This window comes from Meles meles, chromosome 3, assembly GCF_922984935.1.
Source record: "Meles meles chromosome 3, mMelMel3.1 paternal haplotype, whole genome shotgun sequence".
In the NCBI taxonomy this organism is placed as follows: Eukaryota; Metazoa; Chordata; class Mammalia; order Carnivora; family Mustelidae; genus Meles; species Meles meles.
This window is the reverse complement of record NC_060068.1, coordinates 57133061-57149067: the sequence shown is the minus strand read 5'-3', so window position 1 is coordinate 57149067 and position 16007 is coordinate 57133061. Positions and strand designations below refer to the sequence as shown.

At 35.0% G+C, this 16007-nt stretch overlaps 1 protein-coding gene across 4 annotated transcripts; it reads right to left on the bottom strand.

The window, feature by feature from the left end:
- Positions 1–218: 218 nt before the first annotated feature.
- Positions 219–15648, bottom strand: NUDT12 (nudix hydrolase 12). 4 transcript variants are annotated; one of them, XM_046000870.1, is made up of 7 exons: positions 15551–15648; positions 12510–12721; positions 11378–11967; positions 7850–8017; positions 6018–6131; positions 3346–3545; positions 219–2379 (listed from the first exon to the last, which is right to left on the bottom strand). In XM_046000870.1, the coding sequence occupies exons 2-7, from the start codon at positions 12713–12715 to the stop codon at positions 2269–2271; spliced, it is 1389 nt and encodes a 462-aa protein (XP_045856826.1). In that variant the 5' UTR covers positions 12716–12721; positions 15551–15648; the 3' UTR covers positions 219–2268. The 4 variants fall into 4 exon arrangements, with proteins under 4 accessions (XP_045856826.1, XP_045856827.1, XP_045856825.1 ...); XM_046000871.1 differs by having other exon boundaries at positions 12510–12717; XM_046000869.1 differs by lacking the exon at positions 15551–15648 and adding an exon at positions 15315–15533.
- Positions 15649–16007: the final 359 nt, after the last annotated feature.

The window sequence follows — 16007 nt, the reverse complement described above, 5'->3', positions numbered from 1 at the left end:
GTATATGCAAATGTCTACATGTAAGTTTGTATGTGTGTATATATACACATATGACTTAAAGATTTAAGTTTTCCAGAGAGGACCACTTTTAAAAGGGCTTTTATACTTTTTGTTTATACATCATTAAATAAGGGAGGATGACTAAAATTTGGCTTTTTTCATTTTTCAGAAGACATTTATCAAAACATATTAAAAAATACATAACACATAAAACAGAATAAATGGATAAATATTTTAATATATTGTTACCTTCATTTCCATTAGAATACATTCATGGCACTTGAACCTCTAAAATTTCTGTGCTATTGTTTTTACTTACATACAGTTATTCACCTCTCAGAAGTTAGCAATGTTAAGAATGATTATTAATAACAATAATTTACTTACTGATTTTCCCTGAGTATAGGATTAAATAACCAAAACTAAATTTATAACTACATTTTGTTGATATTTTATATTTTACTTTGCTACCTGAACATGGAAATCTGGAACTTTATGATGTAATCTTAGAATCTCTAAGTAAATTTGGAGTAAAACTGAACCTTAAATTATCACACTTCATTAGAATCAAGGCACATAGTTTTCTATGTACTTATGTAGTTCAAATTTTATTCTCAATGTCCAATGTAAGTCAGTTTTGTCTGAAGTCCTGATCCCGATAAACTTTCACCTGTTCCTAAGAAAATCATTGTTCATTAGTAAAGTTCTTAATCTAAGAAAATTATATTTAAGTTAAATGATTTTAGTATCTAAAATTTTAATTAACAATATTGGTAAATTAAAATTTTTCTTTTTATCATTCCTTATTTATTCCTAATTTCCTCTTATCATTCCTTCTTGTCATTTAATTTCTTAAACTTACCCATAATTTTAATAGTAGTTTCTACTTCCTATTAGAGGAAGAGTCCTACACTAAGCTATAGAGGACAGATTGTTAAAATTAAGCTACTTAACTATAATTACAATTAATTGTATGAACAATGGTAAATTGTAATTATATAACTTTCATTGATTAATTGATTCAACTTTAATGGATTAAATTAATTAAATTCACCTTTCAGGATTTCTTTTTCCTTCTCTATAAAACTGATCTACATATATTATCCTTATGGTCTCTTCCAGTTCTAACATAAAATATTAAAGAGCCAAATTATGTAAACTTATACATTTATAGACAAGCTTTTAAAACAATTTCAAAATAGCCTTATAAAATATGACAGTTCTTTGTTGTGAAATTGCAAATTACTGCAATTTACTTTTCTCTGAATCTTGCTGATTCAGTTCTAAGATATATTTTATAAAGGCTTCTTAGAATGTGTTGAAATAAGGCCAAAATCAAAATGTTGCATTTGAGTTTAAGTAAATATAATTAGTAATGAGTACATAATTTTTGCTAATACAGATAAATCCCTTATCACAAAATGACATAAAGCCAGTGTTTTCATTGAATATGTAAATCTATCTGGGAAATATTAAACATCTGATCTTTGAGGAGAATTCTTCAAACACACTTGATTTCAGTGAGAAAGCAGAGAATTTTGATTTGTCTTAAAAACAACTTTGAGTGTTATAGATAACTGTACATATTTATTGATTTTAGGTTTAAGGGGGAGGTTCCATACATAATGGTATGCTCTCACTTAAACTCTCCTTTCACGAAGGCATGGTATTCTGATCTCTAGCAGAGTTGTTAAAGTAGAAAATTCTTAACACTGATCAAAACAGACACATGGTAACACTATAACAGCACCACTGCTAGAACAGTGAAACCAGGAAAAAAAGTGGAATACAAAGGGAAGTGAACAAAAATCAGCTACTGACGTCTGAAAGAACCTTTATGGTAATACAATGACTGGAAATGAAGCTTAAAATTCATTAAAATTATTTCTCAAGAACGGAACTTTAGTGAGTGGTCTAATGCTTTAAAGAGGCACTAGAATTTAGGTTTGTTTACATTTTAGAGTATCCATCTTTATAACATGATTTTTCTTAATAGAAATATGGTTTTGCTCCACAAAACCATATTTTGGTTGTGGAGCACAACCAAAAAAATATTTGGAGAGGCTGACTTGGATTTAACAAAATCTGAGGCAGTGTTGTAACTTACAAAAACACAGATTCTGTGGTTAAGATGGAAAGTACGTGTTGAAAATATTTCTGAAACCCAATACTGTGTTGTGACATTCCAAAGAGCACTAAATATTTCTAATCTCACTTGAGGGATAAGTTATTAGAAATCAATTAACACTCAAAATCTAGTTATTTGATTTAGAGATTGGGGTTCATTCCAATCCAGTGTTTAATTAACTGATGGGCAATAGCTCGGCTTGGAGGCACAAAGAATGCCTGCTGCTTCCCTTTGGTCAGAACATCCACAACCTAAAACACACCATAATAAAATGTATTAGGATTTCAACACTGTCATACTTAAGTACTACTTCTATGCTTATGCAGTTTAACTAAAATGTGATTATTTTACAGTGAGCAACAACAGTACAAAGTGACAACATCCATGTTCAACATGCAAAATTTAGTACAGTACTTTTAGTTGATTCAATGAGTTAATGAATCAATTTGCAAAAATATTCCAGAAGAGCATATTCCTTATGAAAATAAGGACACGAAAAAGAAAAGTACATGTTCCACACTTATTTTCAAAGTGAAATCAACTTTCCAAAAGGTTCCCTTTTATAAAATTCCAAAAAACATTTAATTTGTCCTTTGTGAAGTTGAACACAAAATAAATTTTGTTTAGGCAAAGCAGAAATGATTTCACTCTTCATTATTAATAGTGCATCCATTTGTTTTCTCTACAAATACTTTGGGTTAAGCAAAACACAGACAAGTAATTTATCTTTCATTATACTACTGAAGGAAGATGTTTTAAAAAGTTTTTGTGGATATATCTTTGGTATATAGTTTTGTTATTTTTGTCCTTAAGCACATTTTAAAAAGAACAAGAACTTTTCAAAAATTTTAAGCATTTTTACTGATATTTTTTGAGAACTACTTGTTTTAATGCTGTAAACCAAAATACAAAATATCTCAGAATAATCTTCCTGTTTCTCATATTTGAAATAATGTTTACCTATTTTAAGTCCATTGAAAAGCATCATTAATCTGAAGGAATGGCACTTGAAATTAGAAAGTGGCTCAGAATCATTAACTAAAAGAACCTCACAAAATGAGTTGATATAGGACACATCAATTACATTGTAATCTATGCACGATAGGTGGGCCATACCCATTCACTCAACTTGGTGAAAACATGTATCCTTGCTGCATGCCCAAACTGATACAGTCAGAGAACAATCAATAGAAGAAGGAAATTAAATTGAACTTTACCTGTTCTCTAGTGAACCAGCGGGCATCCTCTATTTCATTCTTGTCAACTTTAATTTCTGTAGACACTGCCACAGCTAAGCAACCAATCATTAAGGAGGAGGGCATTGGCCATGGCTGACAAGAGACATACTGAACATGGCCAACTTTGACTCCACTTTCCTCTTCTACTTCTCTCCGAACAGCATCTTCTATTGTCTCTCCTAATCAAATGGGGCAAAAGAACAAGTAGTTGATGAACGTGCCTTGGACATTTTGTGCTCCAAATGGTTCAAACATTTGGAAATCACTTTGGACAGAAACCCAATTCAAAGCATGAGAAAGCAGAAGCCTAAAACTAGACTGGAATTAAAAAAAAATTATTTCTTAAAGTATATGACCACATACATAATCAAAATACCCCAAAATTTTTCCTGAAGGTCCAGATTTTTTGGTTATAGTGTAAAAATGGTAACATCTACAATTATCCAGCACCTGCTATTAGCTGAACACTATGCAAACATTTTATATATTATCTCATTTACATATTATCACGTTACAAATTATCATTCCAAGATTTTTATAAATGGCTAGCTTTTTCCTTACTAAAATTTTGAAATTGTTTTATGTTGTTAAAAAATTACTGCAGATAACTTTCTCGAAAAGAGTTGACAATTACATTAACACTAAAAATTTAAAAACCATATAAGAAACAGTATTTTTTCTTTCTAAATGATTTTTTTTCTTCTAGATGACTATTGACTCAGTTATGATAAATTAAAGTAGTGCCTAGAAATGTACTTGTTAAAAAAAATATATTTATTTTTATTTATTTGACACAGAAAGAAAGATCACAAGTAGGTGGAGAGGCAGGCAGAGAGAGAAGGGGGGAAGCAGGCTCCCTGCCAAGCAGAGAGCTGGGTGTGGGCTTGAGCCCAGGACCCTGAGACCATGACCTGAGCCAAAGGCAGAGGCTTAACCCTCTGAGCCACCCAGGTGCCCCAAAATGTACTTTTTAATTCTGATTTGTTGGAATTGAGAAATTTGAATAGAATAGAATAAAGAGAATGGTTTCTAAGTTTATCTGAAAGCTTAGAAATATTTTGCTATTTAAATGTAACTTTTTATTTCAAATGGATGCTATATTTCCATATTAAAATCAACTCATGTTCACCAAAAAAATATTGCGGAAAGGTAAGTCATAGACTAGCGTTAAGATATCTGCTAGACCATGGCTAAAGAATACATACTACAAAACACCTGAAATTAGAAAAGAAGGATAAACAACCCAAACAAAATTGGGCAAAGAATATAAACATGTAAAATTCAGAGAAAATGAAAACCAGATGCCTAAAACACATTTGAAAAAGATGCTCCATCAGTACGGAAATGGAAATGAAAACTACAACGAGACTATTTCATACCTATCAGATTAGGACATTATAAAGTATGAAAATCCTAACTTGGTGAAGATGTGGAATAATAGAACATTTCATGTGCTTTTAGACTATAAATTAGTAGGAACACTTCAGAGAGCAAGTTGGCAATGTCTATGAAAGGTCAGGATGCTCATATCCTACCAGCCAACAATTCTACTCTCAAGTATATACCCTTGCTAACTCTTGCAAATGTGCACAAGGAGCAGTATAAGAATATTCGTTGCAGTGTTGTTTGTGATAGCAAAAACATATAAACTAACTGTCTGACAGCAGATGGGTGAATTGAAGAGTATTTATAAATAAAATGGTACACAGCAGTTAAAAAAAAAAAGGGCCTAGAGTTATTAGAGACAGCACAGTGATTAAGAGTATGGACTCTGCCAAATTGCTCAGGTTTGTATTCCTGCCCTATCACTGATAAGCTGTTTGATCTTGGGCAAGTGATTCAGCCCCTGTACCATAGTGCCCTATCTGTAAAACTGCTGTAATAAGTACCTACTTTATAAGGCTGTATGAGGATCATATGATTCAATATCTGGGAAGCCTTCAAAAGAGAGTGTGTACAAAGTATGTTTACTACTATTATTATCAGTGCAGATTAACACTGGAAGTAAAGATTAAGCATATATATTAATTAGCATTTATTCCACAGATATTTATTGAGCTCCTACTACATATAAGGCAGTGCTCTAAGGGTGTGGGCTCTAATGATGAATGAAATAAAGTCCCAGCCCTTATGCAACTTACATTCTGGTATGAGAAGATAACAAAAGAGTAGATAGATAAATAGATACATCATACATACATCATATAATAAATACAGAGATACAGTCACACATACATAAATACATACATACATACACACTATGTCAGGTGGTAATGAGCACTGTAGGGAAAAGTTAGGCAGGATGACAGAATTGTGAATGCAGAGTACGATGCTAACTAATGTATTTGGGGCTATTTGGGAAGGCCTCTTTGATAAGGTGACACAGTTGGGTCTAGTAAAGAAGGAAGTGAGGTATAAGTCATGCAGATACTCTGGTAATAGCAATGTATGAAAGTTGAAATGTTGGAATTCTTAAAAGAGACAAAATTATTCTAGTAAAAACAAATATTACAGCACTCAAAATACACAGAAAATATTTAAAAACACCCAATTTCATAGCGTGATAATTTGTCAAATGCCGCTTAAAATTTTTATTTAGAAATTTTAAGTTAAAGGAAGATTATTATTAAAATTATTAAGTAAAGGCTTACCAGGTTCAATAAATCCAGCAAGGCAAGTAAACATGCCTGGGGGAAATCTTTTCTGCCTGCCTAAAAGACATTTGGTCCCATCTGGATGAATAACTTGCATGATTACTACTGGATCTGTTTTAAAAAAAAAATCAGATGAATGAATGATAGGGAAAATAATTTAGACTCATTGTGTAAAGTCACTGTCAAATAGTATAATAAAAAGGTATAGCCCTTATAAGAACAAGACTCTTTTCTAATTATGAGATTGTTTCTTTCTGCCTCATGACAAAATATTTCAGGGAAACTGAAAAGAATATTATACGTAAAGAAAGATCAAGTTTGTCTTCTTAATAGCAACATTTATTATATACTTACTGTCTGCTAGGCATATATTTTAATTATAAAAATGTTAGAGTAGGCACTTTTTAAAAAAGAATTTATTTATTTATTTGAAAGAGAGAGAGAGAGCACAAGTAGGGGGAGCAGCAGGCAGAGGGAGAAACAGGTTTCCTAAGCCCTATGCAGGACTCAATCCCAGGACTGTAGGATCATGACTGAGCTGAAGGCAGATGCCTAATGACTGGGCTACCCAGACATTCCAAGAGTAGGTATTATATAGCATGAAAAAAATACAAATTTTACCAGTAAATGTGAATTTTCCTCTCCCTTCCAGTCCAATCTTGAACAAATGTTTTTAAAAGCTAAAGTGGCTCTATGACTAAGTTTAAGCCATTAAAAATATAAAATTTAACTTCGAGTTTATTTCCCAGAAGTCATTAATGCAGTGAATTCTCCTTGCTAAATCATGACTGAAAACAGGAATCAAACATAAAAGGCTCCTGAGCAGTGAAACCAGGTATTACAAAGTCATGCATTTTACTCTCAGGAGACTTCCTCAGGTATTGATCAGTTTATTATTATTTTTTCACAAGTTTTAAAGGACGAGGTTCTCAGATTTCCAAACCTACACAAGGTTCCAAAGCAGCAATTAGAAGGAGGAGAGAAGGTATAGGTAGGCAACACTAGTGATGAAAAGCTAGCTCCAGGCTGTACTGCTTTGGTTATGTCCTGAACAGGCAGTGAATTGTTGTTTTTTACTTTTATTTATTTAGGTGTTTTTTTGTTTTTTGTTTTTTTTTTTTTTTTTTTTTTTTTGTCTCTGCACTAAGCAGATCCAGATTGGTAGACTTTTGAAATCATGTATTTTAACATATCAAATTCATTTTGATTAACTCAGAGTTAAGAAATGGCTAATTAGGGATGCCTGGGTGGCTCAGTAAGGTTAAGTTTCTGCCTTTGGCTCGGGTCATGATCCTAGGGTCCTGGGATTGACCCTGCATCAGGCTCCTTCCTCAGCAGGGAACTTGCTTCTCCCTATGTTTTGCCACTCTCCCTGCTTGTGCTCTCTCTCTGACAAATAAATACATAAAATCTTAAAAGAAAAAAAGGCTAATTATGTACAATGTCCCTTACTTAAAAGTCATGAAACCATTTAATACTCAATACTTGTAGTCTCAAGTTATATTAAATGTGGTTTTAATAAAAAGGTGGGGCACCCTGGGGCACCTGGGTGACTCAGTGGGTTAAAGCCTCTGCCTTTGGCTCAGGTCGTGATCCCAGGATCCTCGGATCAAGCCCCACATCGGGCTCTCTGCTCGGCGTGGGGGCCTGCTTCCTCCTCTCTCTCTTCTTGCCTCTCTGCCTACTTGTGATCTGTCAAATAAATAAATAAAATCTTAAAAAAAAAAAAAAGGTGAACCCCTCAACAACTCAAAATTTTGTCTTCCCAGAATGTCTTGTTCCCTAAGATTCCAGATGTCTGAAATTTCACTGTAAAAGAAAAGGCTTACCAACTCTTGGATATGATGTATTGTGAACACCATGGAGGCTAGGGCAGTCTTCTTTTAAGCATACTCTTTTGTAACCACCTTCTTCAATTTTAGTTGCACTTCCACAGGTTGGGCAGAACTTATATCGACTGTGCCAGGCAAGAACAGATCTTGCTTGGGCTACAACCCCTTTAAGAGAAGCATAAAAAAGTTTTATTTCTGTGATAAACTGTAAACAAATTAATATCAAAGTAAAATGTTCATAAGTCAAGGCATACACTATATTTTCTGAATAGCTATGTGATCAAGAATTTTCATATTCTTATGATGTATATTTCTTTTGAAGTAAAATATTTAATCCAATAGATGACAGATGAAAATCTGATTTAACTTTAATTTGAACTGATAAGATATAACTCTCATATAAGATAGCTGTTAGCACACCTATCTTTCATACTATATTAGGTCAGGCTTTTACAATTGGTGATTTTTAAATTTTAGATACACAAGATTCTAATGTATTCTAGCGATCTTACAAATATTGATTTTATAATAGTGACTCTTATAAAAATGCACTATGTAGACACTTCCTAATTTAGACTTGGACTATAAAGAACATATTAATAGGAAACTACAGGAATTCTCCTTTCCTGGGTCCCTAAACTAGTACTGGTCCATGTCATCATGAAACACATCCTGTTTACAACTGGAAATTGTACAGAATATTAAAAAAAATACTTCTTTATAACATTTATGGTTAACTTTGTTCATGAAAAAAATGCCTACTAGAATAAATCTTATATATACGTATATAAAAATATATATACTTTGGCTATAACCTTTACCCTGGTACTTCAAAAAAGAATATGGCCTGATCAGAAATGTTATAATTGAAAAAATAAAAGTAGAAATGTTACATTTGCCTGACATGCTCACTAAAACACATTATTTGGGTTAAAGATTTTTGAAAAAAAAAAAAAAAAAGCAAAATGACCATAAACAACAATAATAATGTTTTAAACTGGGAAAAACAAAATAAACCATGCATAAAAACAAATTAATACTGAAGTTCAATGAACTGTAGGCAATAGTAAATATTTCCTATGTCATCTTGTAATACATAATTTGTGTTACTTACATTATTTCAATATTGTTTCAATAAGAAATGCTAATATTTATTGAGTACCAACTATGTGTGAAGCATCGTAGAAAGATCTTCATATGTATCATTTATTTATTTATGAAGAACAAAACAGTTATATTTCTATTGGCCTATCTGATACAGAGGATAGTGGGGTATGGATGGATAATACGAATGACAAATAATACAAGTATATTTTATGTGAAATGAGTAAAAATAAATAGCTCAACAGGCTACCTCATTTTATTTAATGTTTAGATCAATCCTATGATGTAGGTATTATTATCCTCTTTTTCTAGAGGAGGAAACTGAGGCATAAAGAGGTTAACTGTGGAAGTTTACACAGCAAGTGAATAAAAGGGCCTCAGTTTTCTTGCTAGTAAAAAGACAGGAAGAGAGAGAGACCCTTTTGACCTTAAAATTATATAGCTACAAAGAAAAGATATTTTCTTTTTTAAAAAATATTTTATTTATTTTTGAGAGAGAATGAGAGCATGAGCGGTGGGGAGGGGCAGAGGGAGAAGCAGATTCCCACTGAGCAGGGAGCCTGATGCAGGGGCTGGATCTCAGGACTCTGGGATCATGACCTGAGCTGAAGGCAGCCACTTAATGATTGAGAACCCAAGTGTCCTGAGAAAAGATATTTTCTTTAAAAAGTGCAATGTTTTCTCCATAGATGTGGAGATTAAAACATACCAATTCAGACTTTGGGATGAGATAATCTAAGTGGTCTCTGAAAGGACCCACCACACATCTCCTAAGGGAAGGTGGACATTGACAAGTGACCCCTTCCTTACCTCCCACTAACTTTTCAGTCTACCTTTATTTAGCTTATATTCTTTCCACTTCACCGATAGACCTCTTGTCAAATTCATCAACAGCTTCCTATTACCAAAATGAAAGATCCTTAAAAATATATATATTTTTTGGTCTATCTTAAAGCATTCAATGTATTTGACCACTTCCTCCTTGTAATACTCTGCTCTCTTGATTTCCATGAGCACATTCTCCTGTTTTCCTCGTACCTTATGGTCACACTGTCAATAGTACCTTCGATAGCTCCTCCCTTTCTACCTGACCTCAAAATTTAGGGGGGATTCAGTTATGATTCTGAGGCTCTCTTTCTTGCTTGTTCTCAACTCCCCATCTCAGTTTCCTGAGATCTAAATATCACCTTTACGTTGATGACTCCCACATGGCTATGTCTACTTCACACCTCACCTCTGTGTTCCAGATTCCAATATCCTTCTCTAAAACTGAACATGCCCAAAACTAAAATCTTGATTTATTTACTTCAAGACTGTCCTGCTTCCCTTGCTCAACCTGTCACCCTATATTAATCAAGAAATAGTATCACTATACATCAAATTACTAGTCTCAAACCTAGCCATCATTCTTGATCTTTTCTTTCATCATTATATACCCTATACCCAATCCGTCAGCAAATGCTGATAATTTTCTCTCTAAAATATACCTTGAACATAACCCCCTTTCTTTATCTATACCATTATCACCTTAATTCAGGCTGTGGTCCAGGGTACTATCATCTCTCTCTCACTTATAATAGCCTCTAGTGACTGATAAAGACTGATCAGTTTTACCTCCAGAACATCTCAAACTCTCCCCTTTTCTCCATCAAACCAATCCACTGCAACCTCTTAAACTACTGTAATCGCCAATCCCCTCTTAACAAGACTTCTGACTTCACACTTAATTACCTAAAAATCATGATCTACAAAGCAGGCAGAGTGAAGGGTTTTGTTTTTGTTTTTTTAAACCATAGGTCAGGTTACATTTAAATGGAATTTAGAATAAAACCATGGCATATAAGGCCCCACATGAACTAGCATACCCAGCAATAGAAAACAAAATAATCAAAGTCTTTGCCATCATGCTTAGTGTATAGCAAGTGCTCAATAATTATTCACTGAAGAATCAAATAACACTAGCATGCTTTAGAATTAATTCTGGGGAAGTAGGGGCACCTGGGTGGCTCAGTGGGTTAAGCTGCTGCCTTCAGCTCAGGTCATGATCCCAGGGTCCTGGATTGAGCCCTGGATAGGGCTTTCTGCTCAGCAGGGAGCCTGCTTTCCTTCCTCTCTCTGCCTGCCTCTCTGCCTACTTGTGATCTCTGTCTGTAAAATAAATAAATTAAAAAAAAAATCTAAAAAAAAAAAATTCTGGGGAAAGTAATTTTGGCTGATTAAAACTGCTATAACTGCTCAGGAGAGTAGTTCCCTAGAATGAGAAATTTAGGAAAGTTCTAATGAAGATAGCCTAATTTCATCGCTTACTGAAAAAAGCATGCCTCCTAGAAAATGAAGATATGTATAACTCCAACCCAGTTCCAAAACCCAGATTATTACCAAGTTGTTATTACCGATAGGTAAACCATATACACTTCTTACCAGCTTCTTTTTCTTTCAATTGCAGAAGAGCTGGCATTGGAGGATGAAGAAAATAACAATTTTCATGTCTTTGCTTAAATTCTTCGGCAGCAACAGGATCTATACCTAGAGCAAACCAGGCAACCAACCCATCTTCTTCTTCTCTTGGGACTTCTCCAGCATAATTAAATGACTCTTTTTTCATTTCAAGTTCTACTCCAAGAAAAATCAAGGTGATCTTTTCACGCTGACCCAAATAATTTTTTATATCTGTGTAGTTCAGCTGACAAAGCCTGACTTCTGGCTGTTGGAAACTTTCTTTATTGCCACCTAGAGTAACCAAGGGATTTAAGTCTGAGAAAAGGATATAAACTGTGGCTGGATGGCTTTCTTTAGCTAGTAGCCAGTCAGAATTATTTCTTTTTTCACTTTTTCGGTCTAATAGTGTTCTGCTAAAATAATTTTCACAATCTTCCACTTCATTAGTTAGGAACCAAGGCTTCATCCCACCTTTAGCATTAGCTAGTAAATTAGCTATATGCTTATAACCCCAAAATTTAGCAATATCCAGTGCAGTCTGCCTTGATTTATTGACAATGGATCTGTCACACCTACAGATGGAAAGAAAAATAAAATAGGAAATAAACATTTTCTTTAATATTTATTACAATAAAATGTTTCCAGATGCACATGGTAGCCCCACTAATGATTATTATGTAGATTTTTTTCTTTTAGGACATAATTTACTAATGGGAAGGTTAAAAGAAATAATAAATGATGAAACGTTAGTAGATATTTAGTATTTCTGGGGAATTATAAAATAAAAACAGTAAGTTTTATATTATAAGAAGAAAGTAAAATTTTATGAGGGGTTCTTCATAGTCATAGTGGGTAGATCTACATTTTCTATTAGGGAGTAGAGGATTAGACTAACTCATAAATTTGATTTGATATTAAGTATGAAGGAATTCTCTCTCAACAAATGAAGTTAAAAGCTTTAGTTAGATACTGTGCTGTATTTTTATATAATAAAAGTGGTCAATGAGTTATTTACAAGCCCAATGGTATAAATATGGCTACAAGAAAAATATAAAAGTATGTAACCCAGAAATTAAACCAGAGCCCTTTAAGTAGTAGTCCCTAAAATGTTTACCCTTTCTCAAGTAGAAATTGGACAACATCTGGGTGCCCATTTCTCGCAGCATACATTAAAGCAGTCCAGCCATTTTCAGATGTTTCATTGAGAAGAGATGGAGAATGACTGAGGATTACTGTTAACCTGGCAATATCTCCTTCTGCTGCTGAATAGTGAAACTGGGAAATTATTTCTTGCTTTGGGCTTCTTTTTATAGAAGACATTTCTTCCTTAAAGAGAGGAAAATAGAAAAAAAAATCCTCATTTTCAATGGCTATTTGTTCAATGGTGGAATGTTATCTACATACAGATGTAATTAGGACAGTTATAGTTTTTAGTTACATACTCTTCAAAAGGTAATTAGTACTCAATTGTCATCACAGTATGCATTTCAAAATTGTCTTAAATATAATTTAAATTTTAAATATAATTCATCATTGGATGTGTAACAATGTATAAAGAACTGTGGTAATAAAGATAAGGGGGCATACCCTTGAGAAGGAGTGTCAGGTAACAAACATTATAAAGAGGAGGAGGATGCTCAAGTATTCCGGAGGGATTTCAACATAGATCAGAGGAATGACGGGAGTTAAATAAGAAGTCGAGTCAGAGGTTTTTTAGCAGATGATGACTAGTATTCTCTTAGAGTCTATAGTAGCAGAAACAGGTGCCTTCCCTTAGGAAAATTATTATCCTACAGCTGATTATTCAAAACTTGTGTTAAGTTTCACATGAAAACAATTTATTGCTTTCCCGTGCACAATTAATTCTACAATCCATCTGGGATTGATTTTTGTTCATAGTGTGAAGTAGGGGCTAGATACATTTTTATCCCAGTGGATAATCCATATGACTTGGCACCACTCTTGAAATTACCATTTGTCCCATTGCACTGCAGTTACCATCTTTGTCATCAATCAGATAACAATATATTTTGGATCTATTATTGAACCCTGTTCATTTGGTCACTTTGTCAAAATTTGAATCAAAGAAGCTTTTTAAACCATTAACTTTGCATTGTTATTTGCTGTTTCAGTAAGAAAAAATATAGAAAATATGTTTCACACCTCTTAATAAATTTCATCTCAATGTGGACTGAAAGTGGTAGGGCACAAACTGAACTATTCTTTGTGGAAATGGTTCAAGCTTAAGTTCTCTATGGGAACAAAATATTTTTTGTAAGGTATGAATTTTGGTTTAGTAAAATGCTATTTAAGAATTGATTTGGATTCTAACTAGTTTCTATCACTCTAAGCAATAAGATATTCAGCCTAAAAAGAAAAGCTTATAGTCCATACATTTTGAGTGCTGTTTTCTCTAGCGTTCCCACACTGCAGTTTGATCAGTTTTATAGTCGAGGGAGTATGAACAAAATTTAAGGAAAAATGGGCTGAAAAGATTATTTATTTTTCCTGTTTTTATCTTCATGCTACTTATAAAAAGGTAAAATTTACACAAAGGGGAGGTCGGTGGGGGGGGACAGGTGAAATAGGTGATGGGGATTAGAGTATACTCAGGATGAGCACGCAACAGTGTATAGAATTGCTGAATCACAATATTGTACACCTGAAACTAATTTTAACACTGTTAACTATACTGGGATTAAAATAAAAGGCATAAAAAACTACTCACAGGAATGGTGAAAATGTGTTTATAATTTAAATTAGTGGAGTGGCTTTTATATGAGAACTATTTCTTTACTGTAGAATTTACTTCACTGTTCTGTTCATACTGAGATCTCTAAATGCTTTACAAATATTATCAGTAAGAAAAGCTACAACTTTTCAGGACTTCATTTGGAATCATTGCTGTATACTGACTCATGTATAGTGTCCCTTTCAAGTTGTCTTTCCCCTAAATTGATTTTCCAAAAAACACCACACAGGTTCTTCAGCTAGGTTTACTTTAAGCAATATTTTACTGTCTCATGTTCTGAGGTCATAGTCATTTCTACACCCTCCCCACAGGACACTCCACAGGGCAGACTGCAAAACTGTCCTCCAAAAACAAAGTACCATTGGGGTGCCTGGGTGGCTCAGTGGGTTAAAGCCTCTGCTTTGGGCTCAGGTCATGATCCCAGGGTCCTGGGATCGAGCCCCACATCGGGCTCTCTGCTCCGCAGGGAGCCTGCTTCCTCCTCTCTTTCTGCCTGCCTCTCTGCCTAGTTGTGATTTCTGTCAAATAAATAAAATATTAAAAAAAAAAAAACAACAAAGTACCATTCACTACCTCCAGTGCACTTCTTATGACTACAATATTCTCAGGAGAAAGGCAGTGAAAAATGTATACTTTCTCCCTTAGTTTTGTTTGTTTGTTTTTGGTGGCAGCATAGCCATCTAGAAACAACCATTTCTCATTCCAGAGAATCACACAGAATCTGCAATCCAGCTCTACTGCTGGATTAATTTTTTCATTTCTCATTGACAGGTTTTCCGCAAGGTAAGAATCTGAAGGCAGGATGAGGTGATTCACTTAGCCAAATACCGTCCTTGCTTTCCTAAAAGAACAGAGACCATTCTGAGAGGCAGTTTAACCAAACCACACCCACTTTTACCGATAAGTACCGAGAGCCCACGACTCGCTCAAGGTCACATGGTTAAAGAGACAGGGCAGAGTTCAAATACAGATCTATCAGTGAAGTCAACGATTTAACGAATTTCACGGCCTTCAGTATTCAAGGTGGCTATTTAACAGGTCAAGCGCCACCTACACAAGGTCTCTGCCAACATTTAAATGCTTTGAGATAGTTTACTTTCTTGTCACTCCTGTGAGACTCCTTTTAAACGGGAATATACAGTAGAAGCAGCACTTCGTTTCGCCCACCTCAGAGACTGGGCTGCAAAGGCCACAGCAGCCTACCGGCTGCATCCCCTGCCCTCTCTGAAGCCGGGCTACCAGCCCATAGCTCCCGCGCCTGCACCCTCACCGCATCCCGAGGCTGCGCCAAACAACCCAGCATGGCCAGGCCAACAGCGCTGAGATCAAAAAGTACTGAGAATTGGTCACCCACCCCAAAGGAGGGCACCGGGACCGACTAACTACTCATTGCTGCTACTAACCCAAAGGTGACCAGAGTAGAGGAATGCAGGATATAGCCGCAACACCGGGAAAACCCCACTCTCACTCTTCCCGGCGCCGGATTCAGCCTTCCTGACTTCCGGCGGAGATGCGCTGTTCTCGAACGGTTTCATGGGTAATGTAGTTTCACTGTCACAAATTGTGCGCGGTCCGTGAAGGGGCGGGGCTTGGGGGGGGCGAAGGTACTCGGGAACGTCGGCGGGAGGTCGAGGCTGTGAGGTCCAGCGTCTTGGGGGTGAGTGAAAGGCTGGTTTTCTTTCCCGGTTTTCCGGGGACCTATGAAGTGTGGTGCGGCCGACGGAAAGCTATAGGTCTGTGGAAGAGGTTTTTAAGTTTTCCAGTGTTTCACACCCAGTTCCCTAACCTCCTCTCTTGTATGGTCTGATGCAGTGGCATGCATGTTCAAAGCATTCTTCCACCTGGAATATTGGCTGCACC